Source organism: Zingiber officinale, chromosome 9A (genome assembly GCF_018446385.1).
Source record: "Zingiber officinale cultivar Zhangliang chromosome 9A, Zo_v1.1, whole genome shotgun sequence".
NCBI lineage: Eukaryota > Viridiplantae > Streptophyta > Magnoliopsida > Zingiberales > Zingiberaceae > Zingiber > Zingiber officinale.
The window spans coordinates 115,749,676-115,773,829 of record NC_056002.1 but is presented as its reverse complement, the minus strand read 5'-3'; the positions used below and the strand labels follow the sequence as shown (position 1 = coordinate 115,773,829).

Genomic DNA, 24,154 nt, shown 5'->3' with positions numbered 1-24,154 from the left:
AGTTAATTTAAACTTGATTTGACAAAGTTACTGATGCGGCGATAAGGAGGAGCTTACTTGGTACGGGTTAATTGTCACGGTATAGGTCAAAGTTAAGGCAGTCAACACCATGCCTAAAGCTAGGCCAACCCGTGCGAGAAGTGGTTACAGCAGTCGATCGGAGGAACCACTGTCCGGTCGACCATTTGGATGAACCAGTGTCCGGTCAGCCTGGTCGGTAGGAGAGTGGACCGAGCGAGCCACCCGTCCGGCTTGGGACATGACATTGGCATTGTACATATTAATAATGAACCGATAAAATAATAAAAGAGGAAAAGACGGATACTTAATAGGGGAAGAGGAAATAAAAGAGAGCACTTCATCTATCACTGAATGTGAAGAAGTCAAGACAAAGATGTCTTCTGTCGATAATTAATATCATTAAATAAGGGAAGATGGAGGGTCACTAAGAAAGTTATAAAAAGTATGCTAGGTATGAAGAAATGCAAGATTGATCTCTATCTCTATTATTTTCGATTTCTCTTTCTATTATTATTTCTAACTTGAACGTTGAAGGGTCAACGACAGGGACCCCTTCCCTGATTTAGTTTGTTTTGTAGAGAGGAGAGAGGTCTTCATCTAGTCAATAGAGCCACCACATCTCTAACTTTTCAGCTTCATGTTTTCGGATAGGATAAATTACGATGAATTAAATTTAATTAGATTAAATTGATACGATTTAAAACGAGTTATAGAACTTTTGGAAAAAAAAAAATCTATTTATTGTCTGCTCTATTTGCTTTTCATTCTCTTTCACGCCTATGCTTCCACACACCACTTCTTCTTCTTCCTTCTCTTATTTTTTTCTTATCAATGATATAGCTTAGTCATTTTTCTCTTCTTCTCCAACGGCAACAGCAGTTTTTTTTTTTTATTCTTCCTGTTCTCAAGAATACTAGCTCTCCTTCTTCCCTTCCTTTTATTTTATTTTTAGCCTACCAATAACAATCTTAGTCCTTCTTTCTCATGATAATATCAACCCTTGAATTTTGGTTTTTCTCGTCATCGGAGCTATCCTTGTTTTGCCTTTTCTGATCGTCGGAGCTATCTGAGACCTAAGAAAAGAGGATAAAACTGATTCTTATAGTTAAACCAAATTGATTAACTATTATTTTTAGACGACATTTCGTGATAAAATGAAAGATGACTTTTTTGAAAATTATTAGACACTTTATATTGAATAAGATTTAGTTAAGGATATAAATGTAGAATTTATTATAAATGAATTTTAAGTTTTATATTGAACAAGATTTAACTAAAGATATAAATATTTGAGTTCGGTTTGAATTTAATAATTTTAAATACAAATTAAATATTTTTGAACCGGCTCGAAAAGTTCACGAACAACCTTATTTTTTTGCACTCCTAATTCAAATCCTCTCCTAACTCTAATTTTTGGATCCATTTTTATATGCATTCATCTTAATATTTTCATTTTCTACTCATATTTTTAAATCATAATCCAACATTCAACTAATATAATAGGTGTAATCATAATTTTATAAAATTTTCTTTTAAGTTGAATTACTTTATCATCACAAATAACACTTGACATACTTCTCAATTTTAATCATCTCAATTATATTCTATATAAGAAATTTATCAAATTCTCCATATTTTTTTAAATTAATCCTAAATACTTAAAACTCTATCCTAATTTAACTATTTTTGTAGTTTTGTAGTGAAACCCCCCTTCGAACCCACAAACCAAACCTCATTAGAGATTTTATGCCGTCGATTTGTGGGCAGTCGATGCCTCCCTGTCCCGGCCTGTTCTTATTCCACTCCACCATGCGACGACAAGAACTCCTGCTGCATGTCACCAAGGCACTAACGACGGTTGGGAGCTAAGGAAGCAACTGGTTCCCACAATCTCAGTGGGAGAGTAGAAAATTGCTTGCTAGATTCTACGTTGAGATCCCATCGCCTCTCCGTCCAAGGATTTTTGCGGTTACGTCGGCCTGGTCGCCCACTGTGATAAAAAAGGCGAAATCCGACCCAAGGTCATCACAGAACAGGTAAATCATAGCATTCAAACGGGCATATGATGGACAAAGTGTAATACGAGGATAAAAAATTTATTCCTCAGCTGTCTCGAGGATTGACCTTGCCGTCTCATTGTGGCAAGTTCCGCCATGTACTAATCCGGATGATCCACATGGTCAATGGTCTTTGTAGCAAAAGATGAAACCCTCGCCCCCATGGCCTCCATCGACCGGACCCACGTTCATTGTGAGGGAGGTAAATCGCAGTACCCGAGCTAACATGGGACAGACCGGGTGAGATACAGGGATAGGGGATTTATTCCCCCGTTGCCACTGAATTTCGACCCGATGACCTCCTTACAATAACTTCCGGCCCATGTCATCTCGGATCACCCACGGGGTCAATGGTCGCCCACGCTCTCGCTGGAGAGAGAGAGAGAGAGCACCAAGGACGGCTGAGGGAGAGCTCCCGGACACTATATAATGCCGGAGAGGGAGAGGCGCAAGGAAGACAGGAGCTAGTTGAAGCAGAGTAGCTAGCTAGCATTGGTTCCATGGCGTCGACTCTGCTGCCGTCTTCCGACGCTACTTCGGAGATCAAGGTGGGAGACGTTCAGGACATCCAGGAGCTGCGGCGCGCGCAGCCGACGGCTATACCCGCTCGGTACATTCGCGACTCGACCGAAAGGCCGGCGGCGGACGCGGTCCTCGCTTCCCTGCGCGTGCCTGTCATCGACTTGTCGAAGCTGGTGCGCGGCGGCAGGAGGCAGAGCCAGGAAGAGATGGCCAGGCTCTGCTCGGCCTGCGAGGAGTGGGGATTCTTCCAGGTGATCAACCATGGCATAGAGGAGGGGTTGCTGGAGAGCATGGAGACTCTGGCGAAGGAGTTCTTCATGCTGCCTCTCGAAGAGAAGGAGAAGTGCCCGATGGCGCCCGGCACGATCCAAGGCTACGGCCACGCCTTCGTCTTCTCCGAGGACCAGAAGCTGGACTGGTGCAACATGCTCGCCCTCGGCGTCGAGCCTGCCTTCATCAGGAAGCCCCATCTCTGGCCTGCAAAACCAGCCTCTTTGAGGTGCTACTCCATTGATCTTTCTCTGTTCTTCCTTAATTCTCCCAAATCCTTCATTTAAGTAGACGATCAGCAATTCTATCTGTTCCAGTGAGACATTGGAGAAGTACTCGAGCCGCATAAGGAGGATGTGCCAAATCTTGCTGATTCTGATAGCGAGGAGCCTCGGGCTGAGCCCCGACTACTTCAACGACATGTTCGGCGAGGCGGTGCAAGCTGTGAGGATGAACTACTACCCGCCGTGCGCAAGGCCGGACCTGGTGCTGGGCCTCAGCCCTCACTCCGACGGCAGCGCGCTCACCGTCCTGCAGCAAGACACGCGCTCTGTCGGCCTGCAGATCCTCAAGGACGGCGCGTGGGTGCCTGTGCATCCCATCGCCAACGCCCTCGTCGTCAACGTTGGCGACAGTATTGAGGTGCTGACCAACGGCAGGTACAAGAGCGTGGAGCACAGAGTGGTCACCGACGAGGAGATGGATAGGCTCTCGGTGGTGACGTTCTATGCCCCGAGCTACGAGGTGGAGCTGGGGCCTGTTCCTGAGCTCGTCGACGACAATCAACCGTGCAGGTACCGGCGGTTCAACCACGGCGAGTACAGCCGCCACTACGTCACAAACAAGTTGCAAGGGAAGAAGACGCTGGAATTCGCGAAGATCCAGACTAGCTACTGACCGAATCTACTGCAATACTTTAACTAGTTGTTACCGCACACAACGTGCCTGCAGATAGAACAGAACAGCAGCTTGAATTGTGACATTTTAGTTGGTGTACTAGAAATTAATGTCTGTCGACAGTATAAATGTACAGGTGCTGGTAAAGTGTAATATAATTAAGTTAATTATCATGTTAATTTTGCATATATAATAATGATAATTATACATATTCTAAGTCAGAGATTCTCCCAGTGGACTATGAGTCAAAGCACGTTAGTGGAGGCTGGCATTGTTGATGTGGCCCATTCGAGTGTGTCAGCGCAAGACTAAAAGAGGAAGCCTGTGAAAATGCGAGAGAAATGTTGAAGAGAGAAAAGGACAAAAGACGATTAGGGCGCTAAGGGTGACAGCCATTAGACAGTATACTTAATATTGTTGGTGGTTATGACACAAGGGTGACAGCGCCGTATACTTAACATGATCGACTCGTTGGCCGGATGTCGTTTTGTGCCGGGTTGTTTGATGCAGGTTCACATATGATGAAGTCTAATATAATCCTTCAAATTTAAAAAAAATATATAATTTTACTCGAAATTTGAAATGATTTTACCGATAATCACGTCTACCATTCAAAAATCTATATTTATTATTATGAAATCATAATCGTCAAATTTTAATCCCAAATTCTACTATTTAAATTCTTCCCAGAACCTTTTTACTATTTTTTTATAATTTTTACTTTTAGGATATTAGAATAATTTTGGTATCTTGGTATTTATAGGAGAGAATTTATCTTGATCCATGTTCTGTTTTGAGTTAAGATCGCTCAGTTATGAACTTTTCTTTTCGAGTAAAGGATTTATTTTCATTTTTTACAAGATTAAAATTAAGATATGTTAATTTTAATTTATTTCCTTTGGGTAAAAGATCTATTTCCTTTATTTATAAGATTTGAAATAAGATCTATTAATTATAATTTCTTTCATTTATTTGAATTTTAGATTAATCTATATTAGAGTCATGTTTAGACGTTCAGAAATTATTCTTTATTCGTAATAAAATTTTTATTGTGATAAAATGCATAGAATAACGTATTTTCTTCATTTTAGATCCTCAATCTTCCTTTCTCGGTAGTCCATAGGATAATCATTATCTTACTCAGTGCCATTATTGGAGGTTGAAGTCAAGTACCAAATTGATTGAATAGATTATCGAGTTTCTAGGTCTCTGAGTCTAAATGGGATATCATTAGACTAAGAATGAGTGCTCAGGCAAGGAGACTGGCTATCCTTCCCGAGTTTGAATGGGACATTATTGGGTGTCAAGTGCTCAAGAGCACGAGGAGATGTCGAGTGCTCGAGAGCGCAAATCTCGAGCGACCTTCCCGAGTTTGAATGAGTTGTCGAACGCCAAGTGCAAATCCCGAGTGACCTTTCCAATCCAAATAGATCATCGGACGCCAAGTGCTCGAGAGATGCCGAGTGCTCAGGAGAGTGGAGTCGGGAGTACTCGGGAAAGGAGATTGACGGGTTAAGGGCATCCACAATGGGAGCTCATTTGGAGCTCCCATGTGGACATGGTGATTAGGGGGGAGCTCCTTCGATTTCTTGGAGAAGCGGTTCCGTGTTTGCGGAGCTGCTCCTTTAAGTTTTTTTTTAATTAAAATGATTCGTTTTTAATATTTGTTCAGAGAAAAAAAATTGAAATTGAACAATGACTAACAAATTAACTGTTGAGCAATGATTAATTTGTTAGTCGTTGTTCAACAATAAAATTTTAATTTTTAAATTTTTTAAAAAAATCTATAAATACATCTTCAATCTCTCATTTTTTTTCATTCATCTTATCATTCTCTTCACTTTCTACTTCTTCCTTTTTCCTTTCATTCTCTATTTGTATTCGAAATGGATCAAAATTTTAATACTTGTTTTACCGATCTTTTGAATTCTTCAAATATGGAAGAAAATATATATTTTCAAAATACTCACATTCCTCTAAATGTCTAGTATCCTCATTTTCTCTCTCACATATAATACCCTTCAAATTTCCAAAATATTTCATATGCTCCATAATATCCTCTAAATTTCCCAAATTCGCAAAGTTCTTAAAAATTTTCAAAGAATCCAAGTAATGTCATCCCAGCTTCATTTGGTATGTATCCACCGTAAGATTAGTCAGCTATAGGTAACAAATTTGGGATGTCTTCTCTGCCTTACTTATTTTCTCCTTCTCAACCATTAGTCATGTTTTCAATGAATCAAGAAAGACTACTATCGACCAATCTATCAGCGATAAAGAATCTCTAACGCCATCAAATGTTCCATCAACTTAGCGGCCACCACACTCATCACAAGAAGAGTGTGAAGTTGAACTGAAGAAAGGTTATTCGAAATGAAGATTTTGATCTTTCGATGAAGACCTGGTCCTTGTGAAGTCATGGGCAACTATCAGTACTAACGTAATCATTGATAATAACCAAAAGGATCAAGCTTGTTGGAAACATATAGTTGATTACTACAAGTTTCAGGCCACTGGACTATGACGAGACGCTATTAGCGACTAAAATCACATTACAATAAGTTTATGCCGATGGTAAATGAATTTTTTACAACTTATAATCATTTTTATACTCATCGTCAAAGTGGTTGGAGTGATGAGAATGTGTTAAAGAACGCACTGAATATGTGGAAAGATAACAACAATAATGAGAACTTTAAGTATATGCATGTGTGGAGAGTTCTCATAGAATATGAGAAATATGCTCTACAATCAGTTATTCATTACTTTAGCAAGAAGGCAAGGACATCCAAATCAGAAGACAACACTTTAATATCAAAATCCAAATACAAGTATTGATGTGGATGACTTTAAAGTCCATATTCGTCTGATAGGGAAAAAGACAACGAAGAGGAAGGATAAATCTAAAGTTAGAGAGGGCGACACAATGTAACAAAATATCGACAAAAAATGACAAGATATTAAAGAATATCAAATGCAAAAAATGGTCTTGCGAAAAGCTGAGATCTTTTACAAGGATTATAAAATTCTTATGAAGGATACTAGTGAAATGATACCAGGACAACTTCATATACATGAGAAAATGGTTGGAAAAATTAAACAGAGACATGACTTGCATAATGTGTTTAACTTTATTTTTATATATTATTATAATTTATCTTTTTATTTGATGTACCGTAATATTTATGTATTTTTTTTAATTATTAATGTTATTCTATGTTAGCCATTTATGGATTTAAATTTTATAAAAATTTAGTTATATATAATGTAAAATATGAATGAGAGCTGAGATATATATATAATGAAAAAGTGTGAGACCATGAAAGAGTTGTTGAGAGGTTTTTTTTGATAGTGGAAAGATGTGAATGATTCTTTACTTTTGACGTGACGTGAATTTGACAACGAGGGAGCTCTCCAAGAGCTCCCACGATTGTGAATACTTTAAGAAGTGAGTCCAGGTGCTCGAGAGTAACTCCGGTCTCTGGATTCCATCAAGATATATTGACATGATAATTTACCAAAAGACGTATTCAAATTTTTAAATTTACCAAAAGGCGCATGCTATTTTATTATTTACCAAATAATACACCTTTTTTATAGTGTTTTCCCTATTCTACCCTCCTGATTACTTTTCTTTTTATTTTCTCTGTCATTTCTCTCTTCTCTTTCTTCCTATGTCTGCAACGTTTCTTCTCTTTCCTCTCCTCTTTTTTTCTCTCTTTTGCACGTTGATTCTACTAAAAACATTTTAACACATTTGAGAAATCGAAATAAACAATGGATAGCATATTTGAACTCCCCGCAACCCTAGAAATCCATAGGAACTGAAATGAGTGCAATCAGAGCTATCTAGGTTCATCAGTGGATTTTGACCAAAACCTACTAATGAACTTAGAGAACTCCAATTGCACTCATTTTAGTTCCTATAGATTTCTGGGGTTGCAAGGAGTTCAAATATACTATCCATTGTTTATTTCAACTTCTCAGAGGTGTTAAAATGTAATAAGAAAGAATAATAAAAAATCTCCACATTGGGTCTGATATGGAATCATCATATCGGGCCCAACGAGGGCCTGATATAGAATGATATTAAGCCCAAGTTGGGTCTGATATAGAATGATATTAAGCCCAAGTTGGGCCTGATATAGAATGATATTAGGTCCAAGTTGAGCCTGATATATAATCATATTAAGCCTAACTTGGAGAATTTTGACGATTTTTTCTTATTACATTTTAACACCTCTGATAAGTCAAAATAAATAATGGATAGTATATTTGAACTCCTTGCAACTCCAGAAATCCACAAGAATTAAAATGAGTGCAATTAGAACTCTCTAGATCCATCGGTGAGTTTTGGTTGAAATTCATTGATGGACTTATATCGCTTAAAATGTTTTTAAAAGAATTGACATGTAAAAGAGAGGAAAAAAGAGGAGAGGAAAGAGAAGAAACATTGCAGGCATAAAAAGAAAGAAATGATAGAGAAAAAAAAATCAAGAGGATAGAATGAGAAAAATATTATAAAAAAAATACATCCTTTGATAAATAATAAAGTAGCAGATGTTTTTTGAGAAATTTAAAAATTGGAATATGTTTTTGATAAATTGTCCATATATATATATGAATGGATGCTTTTTAGAAAATAAAAAAAATGGGGAAAAAGATTTTAAAATGGGTGGTCGGATCGGGTCGGATCGGCTTGCTGGTGGTCGGTCGCGATTATACCTCTTTATAAGATCGGTGCAGGCTGAATGCGGCGGCTGGTGACTCATTTGTCCAACGAACGCGTAATTAGGGATTTTGCGGTGCCAAAAATGGCGGAATCCGAAGAGGCTCTCGGATCTCTCACTGAAGATGAGCGTCGGGCGCTACGCGGTAGCAAATTTGCGCCACTACCTGCGCCGCCGCCTTCTGCTTTCCATTCGCAGCCTAGGTTAGTTGCCCTTCTTTGTCCTCCTGTTTGCTATATATCTCCGGCGATGTCTTCTTTTATTAACGTAGTGTAGAAACTTAATCTAATTTGGTTGAATTAATGAACATTGAAGTGGTCTTTTATCTTTTACAGTATTAAGTGAAAGAAACTCTGGCCAATTCGATCTCTTTAAATCTTGCTTTCGATGAAAAAAAATTAAAGGTGGACCTTGTAGCAATATTGGTTGTCTGTTGTCATCAAGAATCGACCTTTATCCAAATTCTATAATGTTGACTCGGTACTATATGTATTTTATTTGTATTCTTTTGTGTTATCTTAGTATTCATAACAAATGGAAAACGATTCAAAGGGTTTACATATTGGGGAATGCATTTGGTTGGTTTCAAAGCCTCGGCATTTTATTAGAAAGGTAGGGTTATATTATAAACGTTGAAACTGCTGACATTTAATAAGAAATTTCTGTATACCTTATGAAAGAGAATGCCAAATTTCTTAGAAGTAAAGGGAATTAGGTGGATGAAGAAAAGTTGGCGGTAAGTTGCTACCTTGATATTTCCCTTTTTATATTATATTGTTAATTTTTAGATGAAGTAGCAGTGGGAAATCTAGAAGACAATTTCTGCAATTTGTCTACCATGGATAGAAAAATTGATACTTTCAAAGAGAAACAACAAAAATATGTCACTTAAAAAGACAGCATTTAAAAAGATGCTTGACTTTGCCATGATGGTCCATGATGAGGACTATTCTTGATTTGGCAGTAGCAGATGCTAAGACTTGGCTCTTTTGTTTACTTATCCATGTCTAATGTGATGATATATAACTTTCTTGTTACAAATAAAACCTTGCATTAATAGAATCTGAAGCTGTTAGTAATGTATCTATCACTGGCTTCCTCCTAAGAGTTCTAGGTGGCGCTAGGTGCTCATGTTGTCCTCATTGCATAAGGCCCTACAGAGGGTTCTTTGGAATTTAAAATCAAGTGATAGGAACCATAAAAGTACCAAATATGTTATATTTACCGAATAGTTATTTGCAGTTTAAGTGAAAGTTATTAGACTATCTGTTTAAGTACTAGGATTCTGATTGTTGGTATTCAACACTAGGGGTTGGAAAGGGCAATTGAGAACAGTAAGCATTAGGCATATCTAATGCATCACTTTTGATTGAATTTTCATTATTCATAAAGACCTTATCTCATTATCATCTTCATATTTTTTTTAATTGATTAAATTCTGCATCAATTAGTATAATATTGCTTTTGATGATTAGGCATTTTCATGAGAATTACCTAATAAGTATCTTATAAAATATGGAGGTTTAGGAAAAAAACATTACCACACTATTGTATTTGTTATTTTTAAAAGAAACTTGTGTGATCATATGAGTGATTATGATAGAGAAGCTCGTTGTATAAAATTGTTTTCCTTCTCACGGTGAGATATTGTTGCGTTAAATATGAATATACATTGTTCGATTATATACTTGTGTTTTGTGTTGGGTTCTCTTGCTATGTAAAATGATGTATTATTTCTATTGAATTTATTTATGACTTGTTTACTTGTTATTGGTGATTTTTTTTGAATGATCAATATACTTTATTATATATATATATGTTAGTCATTCTTAAAGTTTATATCAATTTAATTAAAATTTTTAATGCCTGCTAGTGCTCTTGCATATCCTTTGCATATTGCTTATGCTCTATGTTGCAAGTTGGCTATATGTCGCCTAAAATTTCTAAAACCGTAACATTTATTTAACCTTCCCTTCCTCTTACAAAGAGGTGACCATAAATGAATTTACCTCAAATTCCAACCATTTTTATTTAATGACTTCAAATAATTCACTAGCTAGGATTTAAAAAGTATTCAGGCAATATAAGGTTATGTGATTACATAGTGCATATATATTATATGGATACATATACAATCTTATTAAATTATTATTGAACATCAATTGCATTTATAAAAGTGTAAGTTATACAATTATTAATAGATTTAAGTAAAATAATAAATCTATCAAAAATTAGACTTGCCACATGATGATTAACAACAATTGATTACTCCATTATACTTATCAATTTATTCTAGTCAAATCTCTTCAAATCTCATTTTATTGATTTTGTGTACTTGTGGGATACAACAAAAATGAATTGTGTTGCAAAAGCACAAATTCTCGAGCAACAAAGAAAGAAAATTATATTAAGCTGAAAATAAATTAATACAAGAGAAACTTAACCGTTTAATAGATCGGGATTATGACTGAATTTTTAAAAAATATGATTGAGTTATGGAAAAACCTTAACAAATCTAAACAATTCTTTAAAAAACTAAATAAATGAACTGGTAAAATGCTTAATGGTATTAAATCAAAAAACTTGAATTGATTAAAACCCTAACTATGCCATTGGCCCCACAAAGAATTCGATTCTATTGTGTAGGGGAGCAAGATGTTCTGCCAAGTCTTCTGTCACTTCATATAAGTGCGAAGTGGACGATTAAGGGTGTCCCCGTGGAAGATAATTTCACACGTCTTGTTGAATGTTAGCAAATAAGTTGGGTCCCATGTTATTATGATACATGTGTCTTCTATATCTAGGAGCCTTTCTAGTGGACTAAGTATCTTTTAGTGCTTCTATAGGGAGTGAGCATCGTCTGCATATCAATTCATTACAATGGTTTTTTAGATGCAAATTTATCTAGGTTTTGCTTGTCTATTTCTATGCTATTATTTTTTTAGTGATGCTTTCTTGGATAACTCTCACATGCCTGATTATTGGGTGACATTATTCTTCATATAGGTTGGCTCACCCGAATGGACCTATGACAACTAACAAAGCTGCTGCTCTAGCAAAATTCCTTGAAAGAAAGCTTCAACAGCCTGATGGTTTAAGCAGTTTGGATCCTAAACATGTGGAACTTGCTGTAAAAAATGCTAAAGAAGTTGCTGTTCCTAGTAAAGGTGAAACTTTGTTACTCTAATTTGTTGTTCGATGAACTGTTCTGTATATTATAAATTTAAGAAACTTCATAGGATCAGTCACCTTGGTATTCTATCATCAATGATAATCTAAAAGTGCTTTTAAGCAAACCACTCTCTTTCTTGTCAAGATTGATCAAAATGCTGATCTTGAATGCGGACCTTGGGGAGGAAACTAGCAAAAAAGAGAAACACCTTGATGGTTTCGAGTGTCCTTTTAAAGCTTAAGTCACATTCAGTGTTCTAAATGGCGGCTGAGGCAGTCGCCTAGGCAGGAGGCGGGCATCAATTACACTGCTTTTGCCGTAGGCGATGTGGTAGGCAGTCAACGTCAACAACTCACTCTAAACAGGTGGAACCGCCGCCGCCGCTACCCGTGAACGCGTTGTTGCTCGGACGCCTTGCCCGAGCCTAACTCGTCTGGAAGCGTCACCCGAGCTCAACGACTCATCCAGAAGCGTTGCCCGGAAGCATCACCCGGGTTAGGGTGAAGCGTCCAGGCTCACACGATAAGCCGAAACAGTGCACAATGGTTTAGGTTTTAACATAGGGTTTAATTGAATAACTTTATATTAATAATTTTAATTATCTCCTAGATATGATTAAGATAATTTAAATAAATTTAATTAAAGCTTAATAAAATTATATATATATATATATATATATAATTAAACCGCCTAGGCATGACCGAGGCAGTAGGCGGTTATTGACCGCCTTGCCACCGCCTATTGCCATTTACAATACTGGTCACATTGCAGGCCAAAATGAAAACTAGTATATTTGAGTTATATGTGAGGATAGGAGCCTCTACTTTATAGTAAATGACTGGTGATATGATTGATTTACTAAAACATACTAATGCCTTTATTTAACATATGAATGCAATGTTGGACCTTACTTTTTTCTTTTTTATTTGAGTGTCTTGAAGCCCCAATTTTTATGTAGTTGAAAATATTTATTAGTGCCCTCTTAGTCCCTAACCTAAATCTTGGGTTTGCCATCATAATTCTTGTGTACATTTTAGTTAGTGTTGATTGTAAATGTTGGCAAAATATGTTGATCATGGAACTTAAGGGCATGGATTGAAATCCGTTGTTTTGCTTAGCACAATTGAAACATTTCCTTCTTCTAGTCAACTGAAACCGGTTCAGTATCAACACAAGTGTAGGATTAAGGAGAGGGAGAAATGAGATTGCCAAGGTTTAGAAAGATGTGGTAGGCTGGTATTGTGGTGGATTTCACGATGACATAATGTTGTTGTGAGTTTGTGGTGCTCTGATTCTTGAGGGCTCACCATTCTAGCTGTTCTCAGTGGCATGGAATTGTTGAGAGTTCATTGTTCTGTTGCAGCACTGAGTATGTACACCAGTGCGGTCTCTAACACAAATGGTGTGGAGTTGGTCAACTAATGGATGTGGTACGTATAGTGGTGACACTTAGAGACATGTGGTGTATTAGCGTATTACCGGTGACATTGAGTAGTGAAATATATGTGTAGGGCTTTGCTATTTATTTAAACACGTATGATTTATACTGTCATGCTAGAAGAACATAAAAGTGCATACTAGAATCATATCGAAACTTAATCATAGTATAGAAATATATTGTTTCGATTAGACATAGGAACTCCGTTAATGGAATGATAACTTAAGGATAGTTTTGTACAGCTCTGATACCCTACACACCCGTTCGGTGGGTATCCTCACAGGTTTGGGCACTTGGGTGCACCCCGGGCGCCCCGATGTGCAAAGAATCATGGCATCCAGGGTGCACTCGGGTACCCTGACCTATGAGGGTAGCCCCGAACGGGTGTTCAGGTAACAAAGTTTTAGTTTTGTAGGCTTCCTCTCATGAAAGGCTTTAGTCACATGTTGATAAGGAGTGGGGAACCTCAACCCTCATGAGGCTTAAGGATATCATTTCCCTTTGGCTTGTATTTTGTCACTAGAGCTTGTTGGAACTCATGGTTTGCAACGTCAAAGTCAATGTTCATAGAATAACATGATGAGAGTGCCATCACCTGTGGTCTCTAATGAGAGGGGCCTTTGGTCATAATGACTAACATGATATGGTCATTGTGCATAAATTAGACTTGACTTTCCAACTTACAAGGTCACTTTGGTGAACAACAATTGTGATGAATGTTGTATCAGTTATATAATTTAATTGTCACATGAGAGATTAAAGAGGGTAGGACAAAGTGAAGGAAAATGAAATCTGGCTGAAGGAGCAATATAGCAAAGTTCAATTCATTGAACACCCTGTTTTTTTCTTGATTTAAACTGTGTACTAGAAATCTAGTCATATAACTAGATAAGAAACCAAACATATATAACCATATCATTTGATATTGATTGCCAGTTTTTTTAATAGCGTGTTATGGTAGTGGAACCCACCTTAGGAACAGGGGCGGACTCAGAAATAGTTTAGGGGAGGGAGGCGCAATTCATATAAAATTACAAAAGTATAATTTATATCAACTAAAAGATGAGCATAAAAGTTAAAACATTATCAGTTCAAATGTGACCTACAATTGACCTTTATAGTCTTTCATTTTTGATAATAATTTATGATACAATCATTTGATAAGTTACTAAATATATCTTTTTCAATATATGCCACCAAAGAGTCATTTAACCATTGATCACCCATTCTGTTGCGAAGTTGATTCTTGACAATCTTCATAGCTGAAAATGCTCTTTCTATTGTGGAAGTTGCAGCTGACAAAATCAAAGTCAATGTTAAAAGCTTGTAAACCAATGGATATGCTACGCCTCTTATATTTTCCACCATTAGTCGAGTAATGCCACTCAATCCCTTTAAATTTGTAAACTTGATATCTGAGCAAACATCTATGATGAAAGTTTGAAGCTGATTTGAGAGTTCCAAAAGGTCAATATTAGAAAAATCTCTTGGATAGAATTCAGCTAATCAAATCAACTTTTAATTGTCAAAAGAAGCAAAAGAATTAGATAGCTTTAAGCTAGGAGTTTCAAAAATAAACTCAACTTGAGTTGACTCGAAAAATATCAGGTTCAGGTTCGGGATTTTTAGGTTTGGTTCAGGCTCGAGTTAGGGGTTTTTAGGATTGTGTTAGGATCGGGTTAATTTGAATTTAGGGTTTAGTGAGTTTTTTTAGTTAAATAAAATTTTATTTTGAAAATTAAAATGCTTTTATGTATATCAATATTAAGGTTAGTATAATAATGATAAAGTATTGAGATAAAAGTGAAGAATTAATGGGAAAATAACAAAAAAAAAGTCTTTTTTAATCAGGTTATTCATGTTGGTTAGGTTAACCGGGTTTGGGTTTAGGGTTTTCGTGTTGTGTTCAGGTTTAGGTTGGGATTTTTTTTTTTTTTTTTTGTAAAATCCTTGCTTCAACTCAACTCGAACCCACTTGACCCACTCGAATTGACACCCCTAATTTAAACATGCAACACAAAGCAACAATTCAGTGTTGGTCTCGTTAAATCAACTATTTAGCTCTTGTAATTGCATATCAATGACGATGTTGAATAATTCAACATGGTAATGATGGAAATTTGTCATATCTTCATTTCTACGTCGTGATCCTCCTCGAGCTATAAATGTATCATCCATATTGGGAACATGAATAAAATGTTTCCCACAAAAATTGGAAGTCGCATCCAACAAAGAACTCCACCTATCACCCCTCCTTGATTAAAGACGTTTAGAAAAATATCAACCAATCTCATAGCATTCTCTATGTCTTGATCTTTCCTTGGCAAAGCTTATGACAACTCATTTGTTATTCCCAATAATAATTGCATCAAATGAAGAGTAATCACAAACTCGAAAGATTTTAGCAAACGAGATGTCTCAAACTTCTTATCTGAAAATAAGCCCTCTTCCACAATTTAATAAGTACATCAACCATAGATGCAAATAATGTAATGAAATCATTTAGAGTTCTATAATGTGATCCCCAACGTGTATCACGAGGATGAGCGAGAGATGTCTCTTGATTCAATCACCATCCACTAAGGATTTCTTCATTTTCTTGACTAGCAATTATTCTAGCAACTTGTGACTTGCGCAAAGTATCTTGTCGCTTACATGAGGCTCCAACCACATTAATAATATCAGAAATTAAATTGAAAAGACCGGTAACAAGTACATGTTTCCTCGCTACTGCCACCAGAGCTAATTGAAGTTGATGAGCAAAACAATGAATGTAATGTGCGGACTCATTCTCTTTGAAGATGAGAGCCTTAAGTCTATATACTGACCTTGCATATTGTTGGCCCTATCATAACCTTTGCCTCACAACATTGAAATGCTCAAACCATGTGTCAAAAATAGATCATCAAGTCTTTTAGTGATTTTGCAGTAGTACTTCTAACATGTTTTAAGAGTCAAAAATTGCTCAACCACACATCCACTTTCATCCACAAATCTCAAAACAGCAGTCATTCATCACGAGAACTGAAAATAATCCATCAGCAAACTCTCTAATTATGACTTTTTAGTTGTTTCAAATGCTGCAACCCTCATAATATCTTTTTGAATTTTAGGTGAAGTCAACTTCATATGCTAGGGCTTTTTAAAGTACAGCTCTCCTGACTTCTTTATTATTATCAGCAAGAGAATGCAATAGCTCAACAAAGTCCCCAATTGCTTGAATCTTCAGATTCATTGTGACCGTGAAATGGGAGACCATGATTCATAAGAAATCTGCCGAGTCGAATCCTATAATCAATTTTCGCTTCCTCTGCTTGTTTTAACAAAAGTATTCTCAATATGTTGTTCTTGATTTAGTACGTCTCGATATTTGCTTAAAGCTAAGTTATGAGCACTATTAGGACCCCACATGCTCTCATAACTGTTCTTTATTTTTCCAATTCGTAAAACCCCCGCTAACAAATTTATCACCACCCCTTGCTCCCCACGCTCCTTGAAAAGATAGCAATATAGACAAAACACAACATCCTTAGTAATGCTATACTCCAACCAATCAAATTCATTGAACCATGACGGATTAAATCTTCTTGGCTTGTTATTGAAATCTCTAGTTTTCAATTTATGCTTATAGGGTTGGCATGTGCCTCTTAGATAATACTCTCTTCGAACTCTTTGACGAATATTGGGTTCATAATCCATAATCCTAAGTCTTAGTCTTGGTTCCGACGGAAGATCAATTACATCTGAACCAATATGAAGTTTATCAGAAGACTCTTAAGACTTTTTTCAACACAAGTTTCATAACTCCTCAAGTACTCCTTTTTTTAGAAGATGGTGATTCTTGAACATTTGATTTTCTTGAAAAATATCTTTAACATATTACATAGTTCTAAAAAAAATCAAGGCATGTGTCAAGAAATAAGAATACTTAGAATCAATCTGAAATGATAAAACTAACAAATATTCAACAATTAACACTCCAAAACAATAAAAAAGATTTAAGATTACTACTATCAAAATAGATGAAAACTCAAAAGCACCAAATTAACAATTAACACATAAAGAACAATAGATAAATATGATATATGCTTCTAAAATGCCAAAATCAAAAGGCCAAAAGGGGAGGGAAGTAAGGGAAAATGTGATATCTTCACATATCACAAGCTGAAGGAGGAGAGGAATTTTTTTTTGAGAATAGGGTAAAAGGCTGTTGGCTGAAAAGGATTGGAAAGAGGGTTTTGTGGCTTTTTGTTTTTTAAAATAAATTTATTTTATTAATTACATTTTTAAGGGTATACTAGTAATGTGATACCTTCACAAATCACAACCTTGTGCTTTTTGCTTCTCACAATGCATAGGAGAGGCTTTGACTCCCAATTTATAGCTCCTGCCTCCTTGGGATTTCTGCAGTTGTGTTTTGACACACCTTGGAAATTGGTGAATATTATTAATTATCTTCCCTTTAGGTGGAATCAGCTTGAACTTCCATTTAATCATATAATTAGTCAATTTAAACCATTTTGCTTGCATCTTTATCCTGTATCCCCATATTTCTATGTTGATATTTTTTGTTAATATTTTACTGTATCTGTGTCCCGGACTGAAGATTTAAAGTTTATTTTATGCTCATAGGTAGTTGAAGCATTTGTCTTTGTGCCTCTACAGTTGAATGGAAATATGAAAAACAAAGTTGAATTATTTTTCAGCATGTTTGTGTTTTTATGCTACCACATGCGTGTGTATATTTGAATTCTGATTTTACTTTTTTGCAAGAAGTAATATGCATAAGTCTGCACATCTACCTTTTCTTCTTGCTGTTTCATCAGCTCAAGTTTATGTCGCACTTCATACCATACTGCTTTTCTGAATATATGAGAATTCTATGCTGCTTAAGTTAGTTTTATATCTTGGATACCTTCAAATATTCTGAAAATGGGTTGTCCTGTATAATAAGGAACTTATCGAGTGGAAAGACTGTTAATAGTACTTCTAAAATTTGAAACATTTTTTATATGCCTTAAAAATACTAACGATTCTGTTTCTGCTGCTGTTATTAAAGGTACATCTTCAGCATTCAGAAGTAAAATAAGGCATGTTGCTTCATTTGAAGATTCAGACTCTGAGGTCTTTCAAGTTCCTTTGTGGAAAAAAACAACCCAAAAAGGGTCTGATATTGATGTACACCTGAAAGTTCCTTATTTTTCAAGACTCCTTATTGCAGCCTCTTAAAATCACATCTTTATGCTAAACTGTGGCATATTATGATGTTTGAGGGGTAAACTTGAGATGCTCTAGGGGCTCTAATAGGGAGTTCAGCAAAATGGGGGCTTTGTTTGTGTAAATCAACATCAGGGTCTTGCTATACCTGTGTAACAAAACAAATCTGGTACAAGTTCACCGTCTATTGTATAACTATTGTGTGTTTGTAAATTGCAGACTTTTGAAGAATTAGATAGAGCAGAAAAGAAGAAGAAAAGGAAAAAGACAAAAAGGGTAATTCACTTTTTCCCCTCTTAATGCTTATTAGACTCTTCTCAATCAGTGATAATGAGAATCTCAACACCGAGAGGATTGCTTGACATTACATCCCTATTTTGGAAAGTAAAATTTGGCATGCAGTTTCCTTTGAAGACTGGTCGTATTCTTGATTTTTCTATTTTTGTTTAAAGAATGTCCAAATTTGATTGTCTGTGGTTCTATGGATTACAGGAATTTGAAGTGGATAATGCAGAAGAGAAGAAAAAGAAAAAGAAGAAGAAGAAAAAGGAGAAGAAGAAGGTAATTCCTTTTCTCCCTTCCTTTTCGTTGATTAATCTTTCTTATGTTCTTTTGAATAACAGGTTTTACTGAGCCCCAAAACTCACAAGACAGGAAAATGAAAGAAGCTCAAGTCGTGACTCTTACTTTTCACAATCTGGCTAGGAATGCTGCATTTGCCTACAGTCGCCGGATCAAAGACAGCAATCAATTGACAGCAGTGGATTTAAGATAACCATTGGGAGCCTCAATCACAACATGTTACAGAATATACTTTGCAGGTTGTAGAAAGTGGAAACAAATGCACGATTAATGTTTGGGTTTAGGCGTTTAGCTGGCAACTATTTATGCAGCCTATCAAAAAGTTTAACCTTGAGTAGGGTTGTAAGAAACCTGTTTATTTAAAGATCTCACGTCAATCAGTTCCAAGTATGTATGAAATGTTGTCATGAAAGTTATTCTGCCAACTTTAAAATTTTGAATTGTATGAAATAAATATTGCATTTCTAAATAGTCATATATTACAGTTCCAAATAATAATGCACTATGATAATATATGATCTTAACTATAAGCAGAAATTAGTTGCTATAATTGTAGTAGCTATCGTTGAAAATAAAAGTATTTTTATAAATAAAAAAGATCGTGAAGAGACATTTCCATTGAATTCTTGTTAAATTCATCAGTTACAATACAGCATTTGGAATGTTAGTATTGGCTAGAAGACATTATACTACCTTTCTTTTAAATCACCAAATATTGACTATTGTGTCTTTGAAAGACAGTAAGTCAGGAAGTCACCTGAAGGTGTACATGGGAATATATAACACCTGTGCTGCATGCATTGCAATTTGCATGGGCCATGCTTTTCCTATACACACAGTCACAAACATATGCTTTAATCGCTTGCAATTTGGAAGATGAATTGGATTCTTCCCATAGAAATCTGCAACAGAAAATTCAGCCGAAAGCGACAAGGCCGTACACTATCTGATCTGGCAAGGAGAATCGTATCTTCTTTAGGTAGATAGATGGATAAATAAATAGATAAAGATTGACTTTAGATGACTGTGTTGCCGATTGGTGCATGAGTAAAGTCGAAAGAAGCTTGAGCTGAGAATATTGTTCTTTCTGATCATCAAAGAGAGCAGTTTGTGTGTTTCACTTTCTGTTAGGTTTATTCTTTATGTGTTTGCTCTCATGTGTAACACAATTGATAACTTTTTTAGTTCCTTTCGCGCGGTTAGATCTTGATCCTGATGTGTTCGATGCATGCATGTTTTACTTAGGAGTACTGTATGATTACTCATATTGATTGAGAAGATCGTTAGAAAAGTGATCAAATTTGGAGGGTGTTTAAGAGTGTGTGAGTCATGTGTATCTAGCTTGATGATGGATCAAACTCGAGGAGCACTAGATCCGGTCCCTGTCGATCCTAATTTTTTACGGTTGTTTCTAGTAGACCTTTATGTCAAAAGGATGATACGTGACAATGTTGTCACTCGCACTCTCATTGATTTTTATAAACTTTTCCTCCACGAGGATAGTGTGTTATAATCTTTCCATTAAGATTGTTGCATCATGATTCTCATAACAAGAATTTAAAATGTGAATCGAGTAAATCAATCCAATAACAGATGGATGGATTAGTGTGTTTGCATTGACTCTAAAAGTTGCAAAAATTCCCCTACCCAAGACTCAATGAAAAACTAAAACTATCCAAAAAAAAAGAACAATGTAAAAAAAAGGGGTTAAAAGTGGAATGAAGGTATCATAAACACAAATATTTATATGATTTGAATTCATCGTCTAAAACTTCAATATAGGAAAATTCAAATTCAACAAGGACCTGAACTTGGTAGATTATCAAGTAATTCTACTTAAGTTAAGAATACTCTTCCTAATCCCTTTACAATAAAGTCTAGTTCACATAGACTCCATACCTATGGGGTCAGTTCTAGGGGCCGCTGGATGACGGATTCATCTTTTTTTAGTTCACATAGACTCAATCACCTTTAGAGGCAAAAAGTTTGTGATAATTGTGCTTGGTAATGACTAAAAATCTATGTGATGTTTGAAACAAATTCAAAATTATGTTTAGATATTGGATAAACTTAAAAAGCAATGAAATGCCAATGTGTATTGGATTCCTACCATTTGAAGCATGCACCAAGAATATTTGTTCATTTTCTTCTCTCTTTTTTCCCTCCACTTGAAGTTTTTTTTGAATATGTGACATGTCAATAAAATAAAGAAAGATGTCAACACAAAAAAAAAAAAATACTTTTGCTCAAGAAACATCTAGTGGTGGTGAATAATGTGTTTGGCCCACAAAAATGCTGCTTTGGCCACTCTAGAAGGCTCTGGGTCCAAACCTTATCACATTTCAACTTAGACTCTATCCATTATTGCTCAACTTCATGGAATTTTTAGTACTTTTGTTCCAATGCCTCAATATTTTGAATAAAATAGACTCATAGATTCAACTTGTCGAGTTTGAAATTAGAGATGAACCATTTCTATTTACAACAACAATAATAATTAGGTCTTTATCTCACTAAGCAAAGTTGAATCATTGCATTTGATACCCTCCTAGAGACTAGTTATTTCCATTTAAATAGTAAAAATAATTTGAGTGAATTACCAACCAAAATCCAAACTCAATTATTCTAAAGTTCTAGGGCAGTTTTGTATTTTTGTTATTGAGTAGTATGATTAAAAATTTAGATCACTATGGATATCTAATATATTTTTTCATCTTTTTTAGATTAGCATAACATCCTCAAATTGTATTGAAATCTAGTATACTAGAATTTAATATGCTATTATGTTATGTATGCCTGACTAAGTTAGAGGTAGATAGTCTTTCTCTTGGACTCACTTATTAGATAAATCTATCTAAAGCACAATTTATATATATTCAAAGGTCAATATAAAAAATATTCATCCACATGGAGGTCATGTTGCATTTGTATTTCCATATAATTTTCATACAGAAATTGTGCTAAAATTATATCTTATCAATAAGTAAAAAAAATGATATGTTGTAACATTTAAAAAAAATAAAAAAATCGTATATGCCTATGTGTAAAATTATATACAAATGTAGTGATGTGTATAAATAAAAAAAGATATATAACAATACGATTTAGAACTATATTTCAATATCTCTACTGCATATACTTGCACAAAAAAAAAAAGTCATTAGAAAACTCTGAAAAAAAATTGTTTGACGAATGAGGGTATTTTACCAATCGAGTGGTCAAGAATTCTAATTTTACCTATGGAAACTCTGAAAGTATATTATTATGCTTATTCATGATAGATACATTTAAGTCTTTGAAGATTTAATACAAAATTTGCAACATCAATTAGCATGTCATAAATTGCAACATCAATTAGCATGTCTCTAATAACTCATTTGACACATTTTTCCCCTTTAAACAAAATAACATAGAAGGAAAGTAAAATAAAGAGTCATGGTGTTTTCTTGCGAGGTGTAAGGACTTCATTTATGAGTAGATAATTTGAAAATATTTAATTTTTTTAAAATTAATTTTAAATGAATAAAAAATAATTATTAAAGTGATCCCAAATTAAAATCATTATGAAAATGGATATAAAATTATTCCACATTGGAATGGGAATGAAAATGATATTAAATATTTTACGTCTCCTCCCCATGTGAGTTCTTGTTAGGGTTCAATCAAAGTCTCACGTTGAAAAAATTTGGTAAAAATCATAGGGTTAAAAAGGATGCATGATATCTCTACTGGCATGAGACCTTTTGGGAGAGCCCAAGAGCAAAGCCATGAGAGTCTAGACCTAAAGTGGATAGTATCATGCCATTGTGGAGATATATGAACATCCTTTGGGCACAACAAATGGTATCAGAGTCATGGTCCAAACCAGATGCAATATGAGGTGGCCTTGAACGAAGTTGAGGGTAGCCCGGAGCTGGTTATGAGTGACCGGATGCTCATGGGGAGGCTCGAAGCAGGTCAGGGTGACTGCATGCTTGCGGGGAAGCCTGGAGCAGGTCAGGTTGATCAGATACTTGTGGGAAGGAGAGCAGGTCAAGGTGACCAAATGCTCTCGGGGAGGCCTGGAGTAGGTCAAGGTGACCGAGTGCGGATGCTTGCAGGGAGGCCTAGAGTAGGTCAGGGTGACAAGCCTTTTGGGGAGAGCCCAAGAGCAAAGTCATGAGGGCCTAGGTCCAAAGTGGACAATATCATGCCATTGTGGAGATATGTGGACATCCTTTGGGCACAACAGTTCTGATTTGTAGAGTATTTACTCTTTTCCACTTGAATTTTCTCTATATCTCCATGTCAACATGGATCAACGGACGCCGAAGATGGTCTGCATGACCCCTCTAATATTCAAGTCAGTGTTGGACTGAGAGGAAGAAAATGAAAGGACTTGTGTGAGAAAGCATATCAACATTGACTTCACCTACCCTTTTATAGTCAGAGGTATTGATGTCCACATGGGATGCCACCTCAACCTTTGGCCGACGGAGCTGTGTCAGGTAGTAGAGGCACAATGTCATAACCATATGCCTGCTATCGTCTGGAAGTCCTCCATAAATCTTGCTCACTGTCCTCTAGCATGTCATGTGCGGTTACTAGCAATAATTGTCGGCTGTTGTTTAGCCATAGATATAATTTAGAGGGATCTGACTTGATTGGATGTTATCAGTCCAAGATATTCCCACAATGCACTATGGGATGTTCATGAGTACGAATGTTTCTAAAGTATGATCCACTACCGGGACATTCCCAAAATGAGTGTGCTACTACAAGGATGTTCCCGAATGAGGATGTTCCTAAAGTGTGATCTATTACAGGGATGTTCTCAATTGGGATCCCAAAGTAAGTGCATTGAATGATCGAAGATTTGGTTCAGAGTGATGTAACTCAGTAAATATATTTCCAATCAGGAATGGTCCCCCTAATGTGCACTATTATTGGGATACTTTAAAAGTGTGATATATTTTGGAGAGGCTCCCAATTATGAATGTTCCCAAAGTGACTATGTTGTTACGAGATGTTCCTATAGTGTGATATGGTATGGGGATGTTTCCAATTAAAGATGCTTCCAAAGTGAATGAGCTGCTACCGAGATGTTCCTGAATGAGGATGTTCCTAAAGTGTGATCTATAATACTTGTAAGCTGGTTGGCCCGGACAGATTCTCTCAGATATATCACTTGTCCTTCCCCCAAATGATCTAAATATAATGCTTGTAAACTTACCTACAAGTTGGCCCGGACGAGTTCTCCCAGGTATAT

The 24,154-nt window shown here is 36.0% G+C and overlaps 2 protein-coding genes across 2 annotated transcripts; both read left to right on the top strand.

The window, feature by feature from the left end:
- Positions 1-2,433: 2,433 nt before the first annotated feature.
- Positions 2,434-3,988, top strand: LOC122021863 (protein SRG1-like). The gene is made up of 2 exons (XM_042580037.1): positions 2,434-3,099; positions 3,188-3,988. The coding sequence occupies exons 1-2, from the start codon at positions 2,579-2,581 to the stop codon at positions 3,765-3,767; spliced, it is 1,101 nt and encodes a 366-aa protein (XP_042435971.1). The 5' UTR covers positions 2,434-2,578; the 3' UTR covers positions 3,768-3,988.
- Positions 3,989-8,524: 4,536 nt separating this feature from the next.
- On the top strand, positions 8,525-19,401 carry LOC122020517 (nucleolar protein 58-like). Its single transcript, XM_042578473.1, has 6 exons — positions 8,525-8,700; positions 11,504-11,664; positions 18,167-18,231; positions 18,544-18,600; positions 18,817-18,885; positions 18,948-19,401. Exons 1-6 carry the CDS (start codon positions 8,582-8,584, stop codon positions 18,984-18,986), a joined length of 510 nt encoding a protein of 169 aa, XP_042434407.1. The 5' UTR covers positions 8,525-8,581; the 3' UTR covers positions 18,987-19,401.
- Positions 19,402-24,154: the final 4,753 nt, after the last annotated feature.